The sequence below is a fragment of the Sciurus vulgaris genome, assembly GCF_902686455.1.
Source record: "Sciurus vulgaris genome assembly, chromosome: 15".
NCBI classification, from domain to species: Eukaryota; Metazoa; Chordata; class Mammalia; order Rodentia; family Sciuridae; genus Sciurus; species Sciurus vulgaris.
The window spans coordinates 17253696-17267025 of NC_136476.1; the positions used below are offsets into that span (position 1 = coordinate 17253696).

At 41.2% G+C, this 13330-nt stretch overlaps 1 protein-coding gene across 18 annotated transcripts in view; it reads left to right on the top strand.

Annotated features, from left to right (window-relative positions):
* Positions 1-13330, top strand: part of TRPM3 (transient receptor potential cation channel subfamily M member 3) — a gene marked incomplete at its 3' end in the record, with an annotated part of 506455 nt that overhangs the window by 438797 nt on the left and 54328 nt on the right. For all 18 annotated transcript variants that reach the window (XM_079111999.1, XM_079112011.1, XM_079112015.1 and 15 more), the window contains 2 exons: positions 2903-3031; positions 7939-8190. In XM_079111999.1, the coding sequence (XP_078968125.1) occupies positions 2903-3031; positions 7939-8190 (381 nt within the window). The remainder of the gene's footprint in view (positions 1-2902; positions 3032-7938; positions 8191-13330) is intronic.

Sequence of the window (13330 nt, forward strand, 5' to 3'; positions counted from 1 at the left end):
TGACAAAGGCCAGGTCTCAAGAAAGTGAATGGAGAGAGGTGTGCCAGTTTTTTAAGTCCCCAGGGATGCTTCACAATAAAATTCAGCTTCAGATTAAAGGTCCCATTGGCTTTGGGCTGGGTTCTCTATAAGAGTATTTCTCACTTTGATTTCTAAAAGCTTCCCTTCCTACTCTCCCAAGGTGCTGAAAGGAAGGACATATCTTACTTCCCCACAACCCCATTTGCTTGTCACACACAATTCCCAAGGAGCAGCTTAGGTCCTCTTCTGTTACAAAACAAAGGGAGCCAGGGACCCATCTGGCTCCCAGACCATGTCTTGGTTGATAGCCTGTTTGAAAGATCCAGCTAAAGAGGATTCAAATCCAAGGTGTGCGGTGACCACAGGTCAGTGGACACGACATGCACCCAAAGTCTCTCCCGCAGTGACAGGCTGTGTCCTGGAGGGCAGGCAGGTTGGGTGATTTAGACAAGATGAAGAACATGAGCTGGGATTTAAATCTAAGTCTTGGTGACTTTGCTGTCCACCTACCTTGCACCAGAGACACTAGCCATGTTTTCAGAGGATACACACAAAGTCACTTAAGTACTAAGCTGCAGGTAGGAGTGGGTGCATTGTGTAACTGGACCTACAAGTGACAAAAGAAGATAACCCCTTGGAATGTTTTACAGCAAATTGGGTAAAATGATGAAGCCAGGGAAGTTAACAAAATTCATTTCACTGAGAAGCAATAAAATTTGATTCAACAAAGAGAAGGAAGCAACCAGGAAGAGAGAAGGATTTCAAGTCAGAAGGTGTCAAGAGTGTCTTACAGAATTTTAACCACTGAATTTCTTTCTTTGCATTGTGTAAAATACATACTCACAGAAACTGTGGAATGAATGCCAGTGCATTATGATGGTAAATCAAAATCATGTGAACTAAGTCAGATTGTGAACTAAGTCAGATCGTGAACTAATTTTTTTTCAGGACTGGGTATTGAGCCCAGTGCTTCTCACATGCTAGGCAACCACTAAACTGTACCTCGTCCCTTGAACTAATTTTTCAACAGCAGCCTACATGATTTTAAGAAACTTTCTGAAAAATTTTCATAATTTGCTAATGATCCTGAAGGTGGTAAGGCATAGAGACCTAGTCATGGATAAAGATGACAGTCACAGTGTCAGGGGTGAAAAGTAAATCACTTGGGTGGAAAGTAAGCTCAGAGGACACTTGGCATCTGCATAACTATCCGTGGTAATCACATTGCTTTCATTCATGATATTGTGTAACTCTGACATATTTTCTCCTTTAAGATATGCAAGTGGGGATTGGAGGGCCGCCGAGTATGTAGAGCGCTTGCCTAGCATGCTCAAGGCCCAGGGTTCAATCCCCAGCACCACACACACATTCACACACACCTAGACACACAGAGAGGTATGTTTGCAAATGTTTGGTCAATCTAATAGGATATCAGAAATACCCTTGATTCATATTAAGAATCTATTTATTCACTTACCAGAAAGAGACAGAGAAAGAGAGAGAGAGAGAGAAAGAGGAAGAGACCCTTTGGGTAGATAAGGCAGCATCTCCCCAGTTCCCCAGTATACCTCCCAACCAGGCTGCAGCTTCCTCCACCTTCCAAGCTCCCTCCATGTCCCAAAGTTACACACTCTCTCCAGAACTCTGGAGGCCCCAATCCTCTTGCCCACACTGTGTCCTATTCTTTGCTCTATGGTGGTCTTGGAAGAGTGTGAGGCCTGTGAACTAAGGAGCTCTGAGTTCCTACTCACAGCCCCTGAGGCCAGTAAGTGCCTTGTTTGACTTGAGGCCTTGCCTATTAAGGTTTTGCTTCCTTGCCATTTCCCTTAGGGTGAGTTTTCTCTTGCAAGGCCCCCAGCAGCTTTCTATCACTCCATGCACCTTGACACTGCTGAATCCTCCAGGGACAGGTACCATCTTGAACCCTGAGGAGTTTTTCCTGATATTCATCAATCCAGTCAGTTACATCAGAATTCACCCTCAAGGTGTGAGAGCCCAGGATGAAATCTCTCTCTAGTCCACAGCAGGCCACACAGACCCACGCCTTTCTGTGCATTGTCTTCTCTCACCTCGTTTCAAAGAAGTAGACACCAAAAACAAACATTCCAGCTGGGCACAGTGGCACATGCCTGCAGTTCAACACTCTGGAACCTGAAGCAGGAGGATCACTCAAACCCAGGAGTTCAAGACCCTCCTAAGCAACATAGCAAGGCCCTGTTTCAAAAACAAACAAACAAACAAGCTGAAATATTTCAACTGGGATAGAGCAGGGTGATAGTACAATGGAAAACAGGAAAAACCTTCCCAGGTCACTGACAAGCTGAATACTTTAAAGTATGAGAAAAAAGGAAAATGTTAACTCAAGAGAATTGAAGTGGGGTCTTGAGATAAAGTCTGGACTAGTTTCATGTTGGTTTGACCAATTTGCAGGTATGATGTGTGTCTTCCTTTCCTTCTCATGGACATTATTTAATTGCCTAGTGTAGGCAAAACTCCACTATGCAGCATAGTTCAGGAACCTAAGTTCTGAGCCTGAGCAAGAGCAATCCTCATAGACAAGGTTCCCTTTTTTTTTTTTTTCTAGGAAGACATGAGAAACCAGGTCATTGCAAAACAAAAATGGTGCATAGTGACATACACATACCAGTACTGAGTCCCCAGAGACACATGGAAGGGTCAGGAAGAAGACTCATATTAAAGTTATTTCAAATACTGTAGTCTTTTTAAAAATTCTTTTGCTCGTTTAAAGTTTTTAAGTTCATTTTCATGAATCCTCTGTCCTGTTTTCTGACCTTGTTCTGTCCTGCTGTCTGGTGCCCTTGCCCGAGTCCAGGGCTCCTGGGCCTCAGTGGCCAGAGCACTGTATTGTATTTCCTTGCAGCTGGCGTATATCGGTTACCTGATGCTCTTCAACTATATCGTGTTAGTGAAGATGGAGCGCTGGCCTTCAACCCAGGAATGGATCGTCATTTCCTATATTTTCACCCTGGGAATAGAAAAGATGAGAGAGGTAACTGCTTTCATAAAAGAAAACATAAGAGCAGGATGGTGGTTAGTTATATTTGTGGATGGAGGGGAGAAGGGGATGCTGGGGATCCAAATTAAGCCAGAATCTATCTTCTAGTGCTGCTAAGGGCTGTTTCTTGCCACCTGTGACACATCTAGGGAGGCTTCACTGGCTGATGTTTACAGGGTTGTCACTCCATGACTGCTTTGGATGTAGTCTCTTTTCTGCTCGTGAAGCTTTTGTCCCAAGGAATCCTCTAGTTGTCTTCCACATCATTTACACCTCTCTTTACTTATACCTCTGAACATGACTTTTCATATTTGGCTCTTTTTAATTCCCATTTCAATCACTTTCTTCCAGGCTCTTTGGACACAGTCCACCCATACCACTGTCATTTCTCCAAATGTGCTTCAGCAGCTCTAGGAGGGGCTCTGCTCTCGTTCATTTATTTAATTTAGTCTCCAGTTGACTCCTTGTCAACATTTGTCATGGACCTGCTGGACACCAGCCTTTCTACCACCCCTAGGGATCACCAAAGCCAACTGCACATAGTTTTGGTCCCTTTTTTATCCCCACATCCTTATGACCTAAAGGGAGTTGTTGAAATGCCACACTTATATGATGTTTTTGAACTCGAAAGACAACCTATCAGACAATGGATGCTACCCAAAAATGATAAATGAAGCCATGAGAGAGCATGGAGGAAACTTAGATGCATATTACTAAGTGGGGAAAAAAGGCTACATGTTTCCAACTACATGACATTCTGGAAAAGGCAAAACCATGGAGACAGTAAAAACATCAGTGGTTGCCAGGGTTTGCAAGGAGGGGAATGAAAAGGTGAAGCACCCAGGCTGTTTAGGGCAGTAAAAATAGTCTGTGTGATGATACTGTCATGGTAGAGGCATGTCATTATACATTGGTCCAAATCCATAGAATGTACAACACCTAGGGAGAGCCCTAGTGGAAGGAACAGACTCCCGGTGACGTCATGTGTCACTCTCAGTTCATCTGTTACAGCACAAGCTCTCCTCTGGTGGGGGGTGTCGATAGTAGAGGAAGCTATGTGTGTGTAGGGAGAGGGCGTCCATGGGAAATCTCTCTACCGTGCTCTCAATTTTGTTGCTCTAAAAAATAATGTATTTCATTAAAAAAATAAATAAATAAAGCTCTAGATTCCAAATGCTTCCAAAATACATGTGGTCAAGCAAAAGTCCACAAGAGGGCTCTGCAGCCCTGCTCAGCAAACTCCTGTTTCACCAGAAGGAGCCACAGGGAAGGCAGGCTTGTGAGGTGATGCAGGCTTGTGAGGTGATACACAGGGGTACTTTTCTAGAGAAAGGCTCCTGTCGCATCCATCACACCTCCGTGAGCTCAAAAACAATCCTGGTTTCTGTACTTCAGTGGATGGATGGACACCCCTGAAAAAAGGATTCCTACAATCCACAGACCCGCCCTGGCTTTCCTCACCAAAACAGGTTCAAAAGGACTTGCCTTCTTGAATTTCAGCACAAGAATGTTCTCCTCCAGAGAAAGCATGCAGTGTCTATTAGATGAATTTGTATTGGGGTCATAAAAAGTTTTTTCTCTGTATTCAGAAGCTTTCTTTTGGGTTTTTAAACTGGGAGACAATCTAATTGTAACTAAAATTTCCCCATCCCGAGAACCTAGGGCAAGGTGTATTAGTTGCATTTTATATAGGACTGGATTAAGTTAAAAACAAACAAAAGTCATGGAGTGCCCTGTCTTGTTCCGGCCAGTTGTCCATACTGAGGTCCTTCAGTTCACAGTCTTCTGTTTCTTGACAAATGTTGTGGATTTCCCATTTAAACTGAAGAGCAGCAATAAGTTTGCTCAGATCTTTGTGTGGCTCTGAGAACTGAGCTGCCACTTCGGGGGACCCAGTGGCTGTGCAGTGCCAGCTGGCACTCTTGCAACTTAACACATATTCCTTCCCCACCACAGGCAGAAGCGGGAGAGACTGGAGCCTGGAGTTTGGAGTCTCTCCAGGGACTAGGCTGGAAGAAGACAGGGAGCAGTCTGTACTCCATGGACTGTTCGGGTAGAGACTGCCAAGCAGGCGGCCTGCCAGGACCTTCTGGGCCTGGCTCTCCATTTCTCCCCAGGCAGCGTGTCATGGCAGGAGGGCAGGGTTTCCGAGCTGAGGTCGGGAGGGGGTCAGCGGAAGAGTCGTGGCTCCTGAGGAAGCTGTGGGGAGCCAGGCAGTGACCATCTTACTGTCTGACCTTTCCCTCTGCAGCCCGGTGAGGTTGCCCCTCACCCCTTGTCCCTGTCCTGAACTCAATAAAGAGATGTTCCACTAACCAAGGGGAAGAGGACCCCCCAGACACCCGCCTGGGGAGCTCAGACGCAAGATCCTGGAAACGTGGAAAAGTTTGCACTTCCGTGCCTCCCAAGGGATAAACAAGGACAGCTCTGTGGTTTCACATGCTGCCCGCCCATTCCCAACACCACATACTTCTGCCTGTAGTCACCAGGCAAGCCATGGTAATCCCTTAATAGAGTGGCACTGTTTATGGCACGGCTTTGTAGACATTATCTCATTCCGGTCCTCCTCCCCACAACTCTGTGAGGTCAATGGCACAGCTATGATGACGTCCCCACTCCACAGGTCTGGGAACCAAGGCTTGGGGTAGTAAGCGATTTTTTTTTTAATCCCATAACTAGAGAGGAGGGCTAGGTCTGAAACGTGTCAGACCATCTCAAGACTCGTTACTCTGGAGGGTCCAAGAATGCCAAGGAAGGTCCCTGATGGGGAGACTCTTGAACCTTGACTTTTCACTCCTGCTTCAGCCCAAGCTGTTTTGTTTTTACCTCTTTTTTTAATGTTGTAGGACACCAGGAAAAAAAAAAAAAATGTTTTCCCTACTTAAAAATTATACTATATAACTCCATTTTTAGCAGTTTGAGCAAAAGGTTAGAAAATCTAGGGCATTTCCTATCCTCTCTCCTCCTCTTCTTCACACACACACACACACACACACACACACACACACACAGATGTTCGCCTAGTTGAGATGGGGCTGAGGTTGAGAAATAACCAGGACAATGGCAGCAATCCTGATGGGTACAACAGTGGCTCTCAGACTATGGTCACCAGTAGGACATATTAGAAAGGTAGATCCTCTGTCCCACCCCAAGCCTCCTGCAGCAAGAACTTGGAGGTGGAGCCAGCCACCTGTGTTTCAAGCAGCCTTGTAGGTGATTTTGAGGCACACTAAAATTCAAGAATCCCTGGGCTAGGAATGGGAGAAGGAACACTACAGAGAAGGAGGATCCAGGCTACCAGGTGACTCTTGGTATCTTGTTCAGCCTTCCAAACCCCAGCCTTGATTTATTAAACATCCCTTTTTTAGTATTTCAGACCAGGGTTAACCATTATAGTGGATATGAGGATTCAAGCAAATAACTGTGGATATTGACTGTCCCCAGTCTTTTCTCTCCTCTCCTTTGAGAGGTCCTGAGTGGGAAAAAGAGTAGGTCATAGTGAAGAGATGGAAACCTCAGTAGTAAACATAAGAGAATCATGAAAGTGACCCAGTGTGCATTTCCTAGAGCCCATGTGTGGCAGTCTCTCTCAGCTTAAAGTAAATTGAGAGTTCTACCCAGCACATAAAATATGTAAAAGACGGGAGAATTGCTACCAGGTACCGATGCAACTGTCTATTGACAAATATTTGTTGAGTGTCCGTTATATAACAGGCCTAGAATACAAAGGCTCTACTCTCAGAGCTTACAATCTAGTGAAGAGCAGATGGATGGATGGATGAATAGATGGGCAGACACATGTTCAGCATATATATACAGGCACAGAGAAGATAATTTTCATAGTGAGAAAGACTTCGAAAAATTCAATAGGGCAATATATTAGAGAGTGACTTGGAGACATAGAGTCTACTGCAGTTAGAATGGTCAATAAAAAAGTCTTCCTAAGAAGGGGACATTAAAGAGAGACCTTGAGGATGAAGAGGAGCCAAACATGTAATATTTTGGGTGAAGAAAGTGCCCAACAGAAGGAATAAGTTCAAATGTCCTGAATATGGGATGGAACTTCTATGCTTAAGAGCAAGCCAGTATAGCTGCAGGGTAGAGAGGAGGGGGCATGTGGCAGGACATGAAATGAGGCCACAGTAAGGAGTTTGGGATTTTCTGTAATGTAATGGAAGCCATCAAAAATTTTAAGTATGCAACTATCATAATTTGCTTTAGTTTCTGTTGTTCATTTGTTTCTCAAGTCTCCCCTTTAAAAAAAAAACAATAAGGTATAATTAACCTGTTACATCTACCAAAGGTGCAGCTTGATGAGTTTTTTGCCTGCACAAATAGGCAATCATGTAATCACCATTCAGATCATGGCTTAGGTTTTTAAAGATCAGAGAATGGATTCCAGTCCGGTAGGCAATAACGACCACAGGGATGCCAGTTAGAAGCTTGCCACGATCATGTGTGAGATGTAAGGGGACTTAGATGTAATGGGAAATGGAAGTAATGAGAAGTGGATGGTCAGGTCGTACTGAGAAGTGACAGGACTGGTTGATGCAAAGGAAGAGTGAAGGAGTGCTCCTAAGAGAGTAGCCTGAGTGATTCAATATGGCGGAGCTGTTTACTAAGATGGAGGAAGATTTTGCAGGGATAATTTATGGTGTACTAGAAATAATGTTATAGCAAAACCCCCAAAGGATTAAACTTACAGCTTATATCTGCTTCTGGACTATTTGCAGCTGGATCGCTTAAGCTTAGCTCAGTTGTACGTTGATAGCATGCAAGCATTCAAGTAGACACAGGTAGAAAGAACAAGCTGCTGATGTTAGCTAACAGACCAAGCATGTTCCAACTGAGCTGGAAATTTAGAAACCACACTTAACTCCACTCTTTCTTTTGCCTTGTAGATTCTGATGTCAGAGCCAGGCAAGTTGCTGCAGAAAGTGAAGGTATGGCTGCAGGAATACTGGAATGTCACGGACCTCATAGCCATCCTTCTGTTCTCTGTTGGAATGATCCTTCGTCTTCAAGACCAGCCCTTCAGGAGTGATGGAAGAGTTATCTATTGTGTGAACATCATTTATTGGTATATCCGATTACTAGACATCTTTGGAGTGAACAAGTATCTGGGCCCATATGTAATGATGATTGGAAAAATGGTAAGCAGGGCTCTCTAATTCCATGTTTTAAGTTCTCAGAGTAAGAGTTATAATAATAGGAAGAGGACTATAATTCTTTTGGACCTGCTATCAAGGTCTGCAGGACATGGCCCCAGGGGTGTTTTACTTTAATTTTTTCCCCAGTACTGGGGGTTGAACCCAGTGCTCTACCACGAAGCTATATTCCCAACTCTTTTTATTTTTTATTTTGAGACAGGGTCTTATTAAGTTGCCTAGACTGGCCTCAAACTTATGATTCTCTTGTCTCAACCTCCTGAGTCACTGGGATTACAGTCATGCACCACCAAGCCTGGCAGGGTGGTTTTTTTGTTTTGTTTTGTTTTGCTTTGTTTTTGGGGTTTTATTGTTTTTTAATTCCCGTTAAGTGTTTGGAAGTTTGACTATATCTATATACAAAAACTGAGGGATTTAATTATCAGCCATTTACAAACTGTGAAATACACCAAGATGATCTATGTCGTGCCAGATACTAGCCTAGGAGTTGAATGTTCAAAGAGGTTCTTTCTATGAAATTAAAATTGAGAGAAAGAGAAGTAATTAATACACAGTGTGAGGATATTGTAATAGATGTGCATAAAGTACAAAAAGAATATAGGTCAGAAAAGCATTCATATGAAAGTTATGTTGTAGCTGAGTCACAAATTTTTCACAGATTTTCTAAGATTTTTTAATGCTTTTTAAAAAAGTTATAGAAAGATGCCTTTCTCTACATAAAAGGAAGAAAAAATTGCGTGTTTGAGTTGAGTTCATCAGAGTAAAAAAATAGCATGTTTGAGTTGAGTTCATCTGAGTTCAAATTGAAGATCACGTATTGTGCGTTTTCTTACACTGCTAGGAAATGATGTCTGTTTAAAAACAAAAAACAAAAAAGACTCCAAAATGATTCACCTACTTATCATTACAAATCTTTAAAGAAAGAATCCCAAATGGAACAAACTAATATGCTCCCTCACAAACAGCCAAGGACTGGGTCCCATACTTCTAACCACACACCAGCTTCCAGACTTTTTCCACAAAGACTGAGCCACACAATGCTGAGGTGGAAATCTGGGAGTGCCTGAGTGAATTGGCTACTTCCCCACTCCCTAGAGGGAGAGTCAGAACCTGAAGCCCAGAGACACCAGGCACTTTATAAGCTCCTCCACTTCTGTGTATCCTGTTTCCCTTTTATAGGCTATACATGGGAAAGCTAAGTACATCCATCCTACCTATGTGGACACCTCTTAATGAGAAACCTCTTTACTAATAATCTTCACTTTTATTGCATGAGCTATTGAAACCATCAAGTGGTCAATAGAGTTCTCTTTCTTGGGAGGGAGGGTGGGTACTGGATTTGAACCCAGGAGGTGATACTTTACCACTGAGCTACATCCCCAGAACTCTTATTTATTTATTTATTTACTTACTTACTTACTTACTTACTTATTTATTTTTGGTGCTGGGATTGAACCCAGGGCCTTGTGCATGTGAGGCAAGCACTCTACCAACTGAGCTATATCCCCAGTCCCTGAACTTTTATTTTTTTGATGAATCTTTATTTAATTTATTTACTTATAAGCAGTGCTGAGAATTGATCCCAGTGCCTCACACATGCTAGGCAAGCACTCTACCACTGAGCTACAACCCAAGCCCCATTCCCAGAATTTTTACTTTTTATTTTGAGATAAAGTCTCACTATATGGCCCAGGCTGGCTTTTAAATTGCCATCCTCCTGCCTCAGCTTCCAAAATTGATAGGATTACAAGCAAGTTCCACCACACCCAGCTAATAGATGTACTTTTTCAATAGATATCCTTCTTCATTACCACTCAAGTTTCACTATATACATCATTGCTAACTCAATATTTATCAAACATCTGTGTGTGTGACTCTACTAAAATGAGTCTTACATAACCAAAGCTCTTCCAACAAAAATCACTTACAAACTCTTGCAAGAATTTGAATTCAAAATGAATTGAGTAGGAGACTTTAAGCAATGTACTTAACCTCTTTGAGATTCAGTTTACTCATTTCTCAAATAGTAATGAATAATGAATGCACGTCTTGTAGGGTTGTTGTGACGGTTAAAAGTACATGTTAAGCGGCCATCGTGTCTCTCATAGTTTGATGGTTGATAAATTGTATCTGCTATCACAATGTTTATATTGTGTTTTTAAAGTACAATGAAAAAAGGAAATATCAGTGAGCATCATTATTCTGCTATAAATCTAACTTTGGTACATAAGCTTGGTATTTGTAATATCAGTCATATTTAGGGCAAATATCTACAAACCATTCTAGGGAGAAAAATTTTGAATTCTCAAACTGGAGTTACTCACTCAAAATTGAACCCCAATTCAATTGAGTATTTTTTGACTAGAAAAAAAATTATATATTATTCAATTATTCCACCTGTTTTATTGCCTTTTTTGTACTTTAACCATGAATTTGAGATTGTGGTGAGAATATCTGTCTGAAGGCAGATTCTACGGGTGGGGCTTAGGAGAGCAGACCTGTGGATCCGCCCCCCCAATTTATACATGGGTGAGTGGGTCAATTTCCATGACATAGAGGACAAACTTTTACAGAATTCTCAAATGAATCCTTACGTGGGCCCAGTGAGAGTGAAGGACTGTAACAGCTATAAAATGAGGCCAAGTTTTCTCCACCTTGATGCTCTTGATATTCTGGGCTAGGTAATTCTTTCTTTTAGGGCACCATCCTGTATATCACAGGTCCAGCGCTAACTGTGGCCTCTGCTCATTAGATGCCAGCACACAGAGTTCTAACAACAGAAGTGTTTCCAAACATTGGCAAGCATCTCCTGAGGGACAGAATTACCCAATGCTGAGAAGTACTGCACTAGGGGATTATTCATTCTGATTGGTTGGTTTTCTGATGGTCACCTTATCTTAACAATTAAAATCTTCAAAAACCCAAACTGACCAAATATATTACTTCTAAAAGTCTAGATGGTGTTTAAAGACTTGAAATAACTAAAGGTATACTAATGCAGTAAGATTATGTTAAAATCCTCATCTGTCATTTTAATAATGGCATAATTATCCCCAGTTTTGACTAGAATGAAATCTTACTAAGGAATGAGCAAGAGAAATGTACTGCATTTTCTCTAACTTATGAATGTACTGCTAACTTATGAATGACTTCATTTATCAGTCAAGAATAAGTAGAAAATGAGAATATTTGGGGACTTTGCTTCTCTTTCATGGAAATTTTAAGATAATTAGTTCAATAATTGAGTCATTGATCCAGAAGGAGATAAAATATGCTATAGAATTTATGAGGGAGCCAGATGGACTGCCAGGCTGGAAGTGGAACAAAATATTCCCAAAGGTGTTTACACAGAAAGCCCCTCAACATTAGAGAGTCCCTTTTCAATAATAAACAGCCAGGTACTCACTGTGCCCTGAGGATTAGAGACAGACATCTGATGAGATTCTTGGACACAGGATGACCATGTATCCATTTTGAAATTGGTTCTGTTTGTCTTTGCATTGTAGAAGAATCCAGTGCACCAAGTGCTAACAACACAGAAAACCCCAATCTCCAGTATAATTCCATATGATCTATAGGTCCAGGATTGCTTGAAATCCTGACCCCTTCCTTGCCTTCATAATCCACTTATCAAGGCAATTCTCTAAAATAGGTCTCAGCTCACTTATATAATGCAAGACAAAAACAGCATTTGCAGCTACCCTTTACTATGTGCCAGATAAGTGAGACATGTCTTCATCATTACACCCCAAGAAATAAGTCTTAGTATTCTCATTTTTAGCAATACAATAAACTGAGATTCAGCAAGGGACAATGACAGGATTCCAGCTCTTGACCCCACTGCCTGACTTCCTTCCATCCCTAATAATAATCCATTAATACTAACTGAGAACTCACCACATTGTGTTCACATGTTATCATATTTAATTCTTGCAACAATAATATACATTTTTAGTGTTATTACTGTCCTCGTTTTAAAAATTAAAAAACAAGATTAAGCAACTTGCACCAGGCCACTTAGCAATACTTTTTTGTCTTCTTTCTTCTTCATTTTTTTTTTTTTTTTAATGATCAGGAAAATGGCCAGAAAATTTTTATTTTCTTTTCCTGGAATCATCTTTAACTTTTTGTTGTATTTTTATCCACTTAGCATTTTTTACTAATAAAGCCAAGGTGAAAACCCAGGTTGTCTGTCACCTGAGAAAATGTGTGGAATCATGGGAGTACATACCTTCCTGTGTTGAGCACGCTGAAAGATATTTTTAAGAATAGTACAAAATTGCCCAATAAATATTCTTGCAAATTAAAAAAAAAAAAAAAGAATAGTACAAAATCGAGCTGAGGATATAACTCAGTTGGTAGAGTGCTTGCCTAGGGTGCACGAGGCCCTGAGTTCAATCCCCAGCACCACCATCAAAAAAAAAAAAAGGTACAAAATCTTAACATTGACATGATTGAATGATTTAGCTTTACAAACACAAGAAGTCATCCCTGCTCTCATTAATAGTACTCAGATTCTGATATTTGTATGGATGTGAAGACTTTGAACTATAGGAAATGAAGCATTTGAGAAGAATGTGTCTTCTCTGGTTGTTTTGACCCTCTGGAGAGATATCAGAATCAATCTGAGTGAAAACAATAGTGAGAAATTAAATTAGTACAGTTTCTGTATTTACTGGCTGAGTTTTCTTGGGTCAAACAAGTTCCTAAATCTCCTGAGTACACACCATCCTCTCCCACCCACCTTTTAATTAATGTAAATAAATATAACACAAAAGACTCATGTGTGCTTTTTCATTGATAGAACTTCTTATAAATAAGTGATGAAAGAATTTTACAAAATAGAGTAGATGAAAAACAGACCCAGGTTTCCTCTAAAATGGTTTCAACACAGCCAGCTTGCTCACACAGAGAGCTCTGAGTCCATTAAACCATGGAAGGAATAACTAACTAGCACATATCTATGAGGACAATGAAAAATTTAAAAATGAATGTCAAAATTTGGAGAGATTTTGATTTTGTTTCAAAGTGGGAGATGGCTTTTGGCTTTTGAAGTTGCCTTGAAAGTTGATTAATTGATCTAAAATATACTGAGACCCCAATGTCCTAAGGCATACAAGAATGT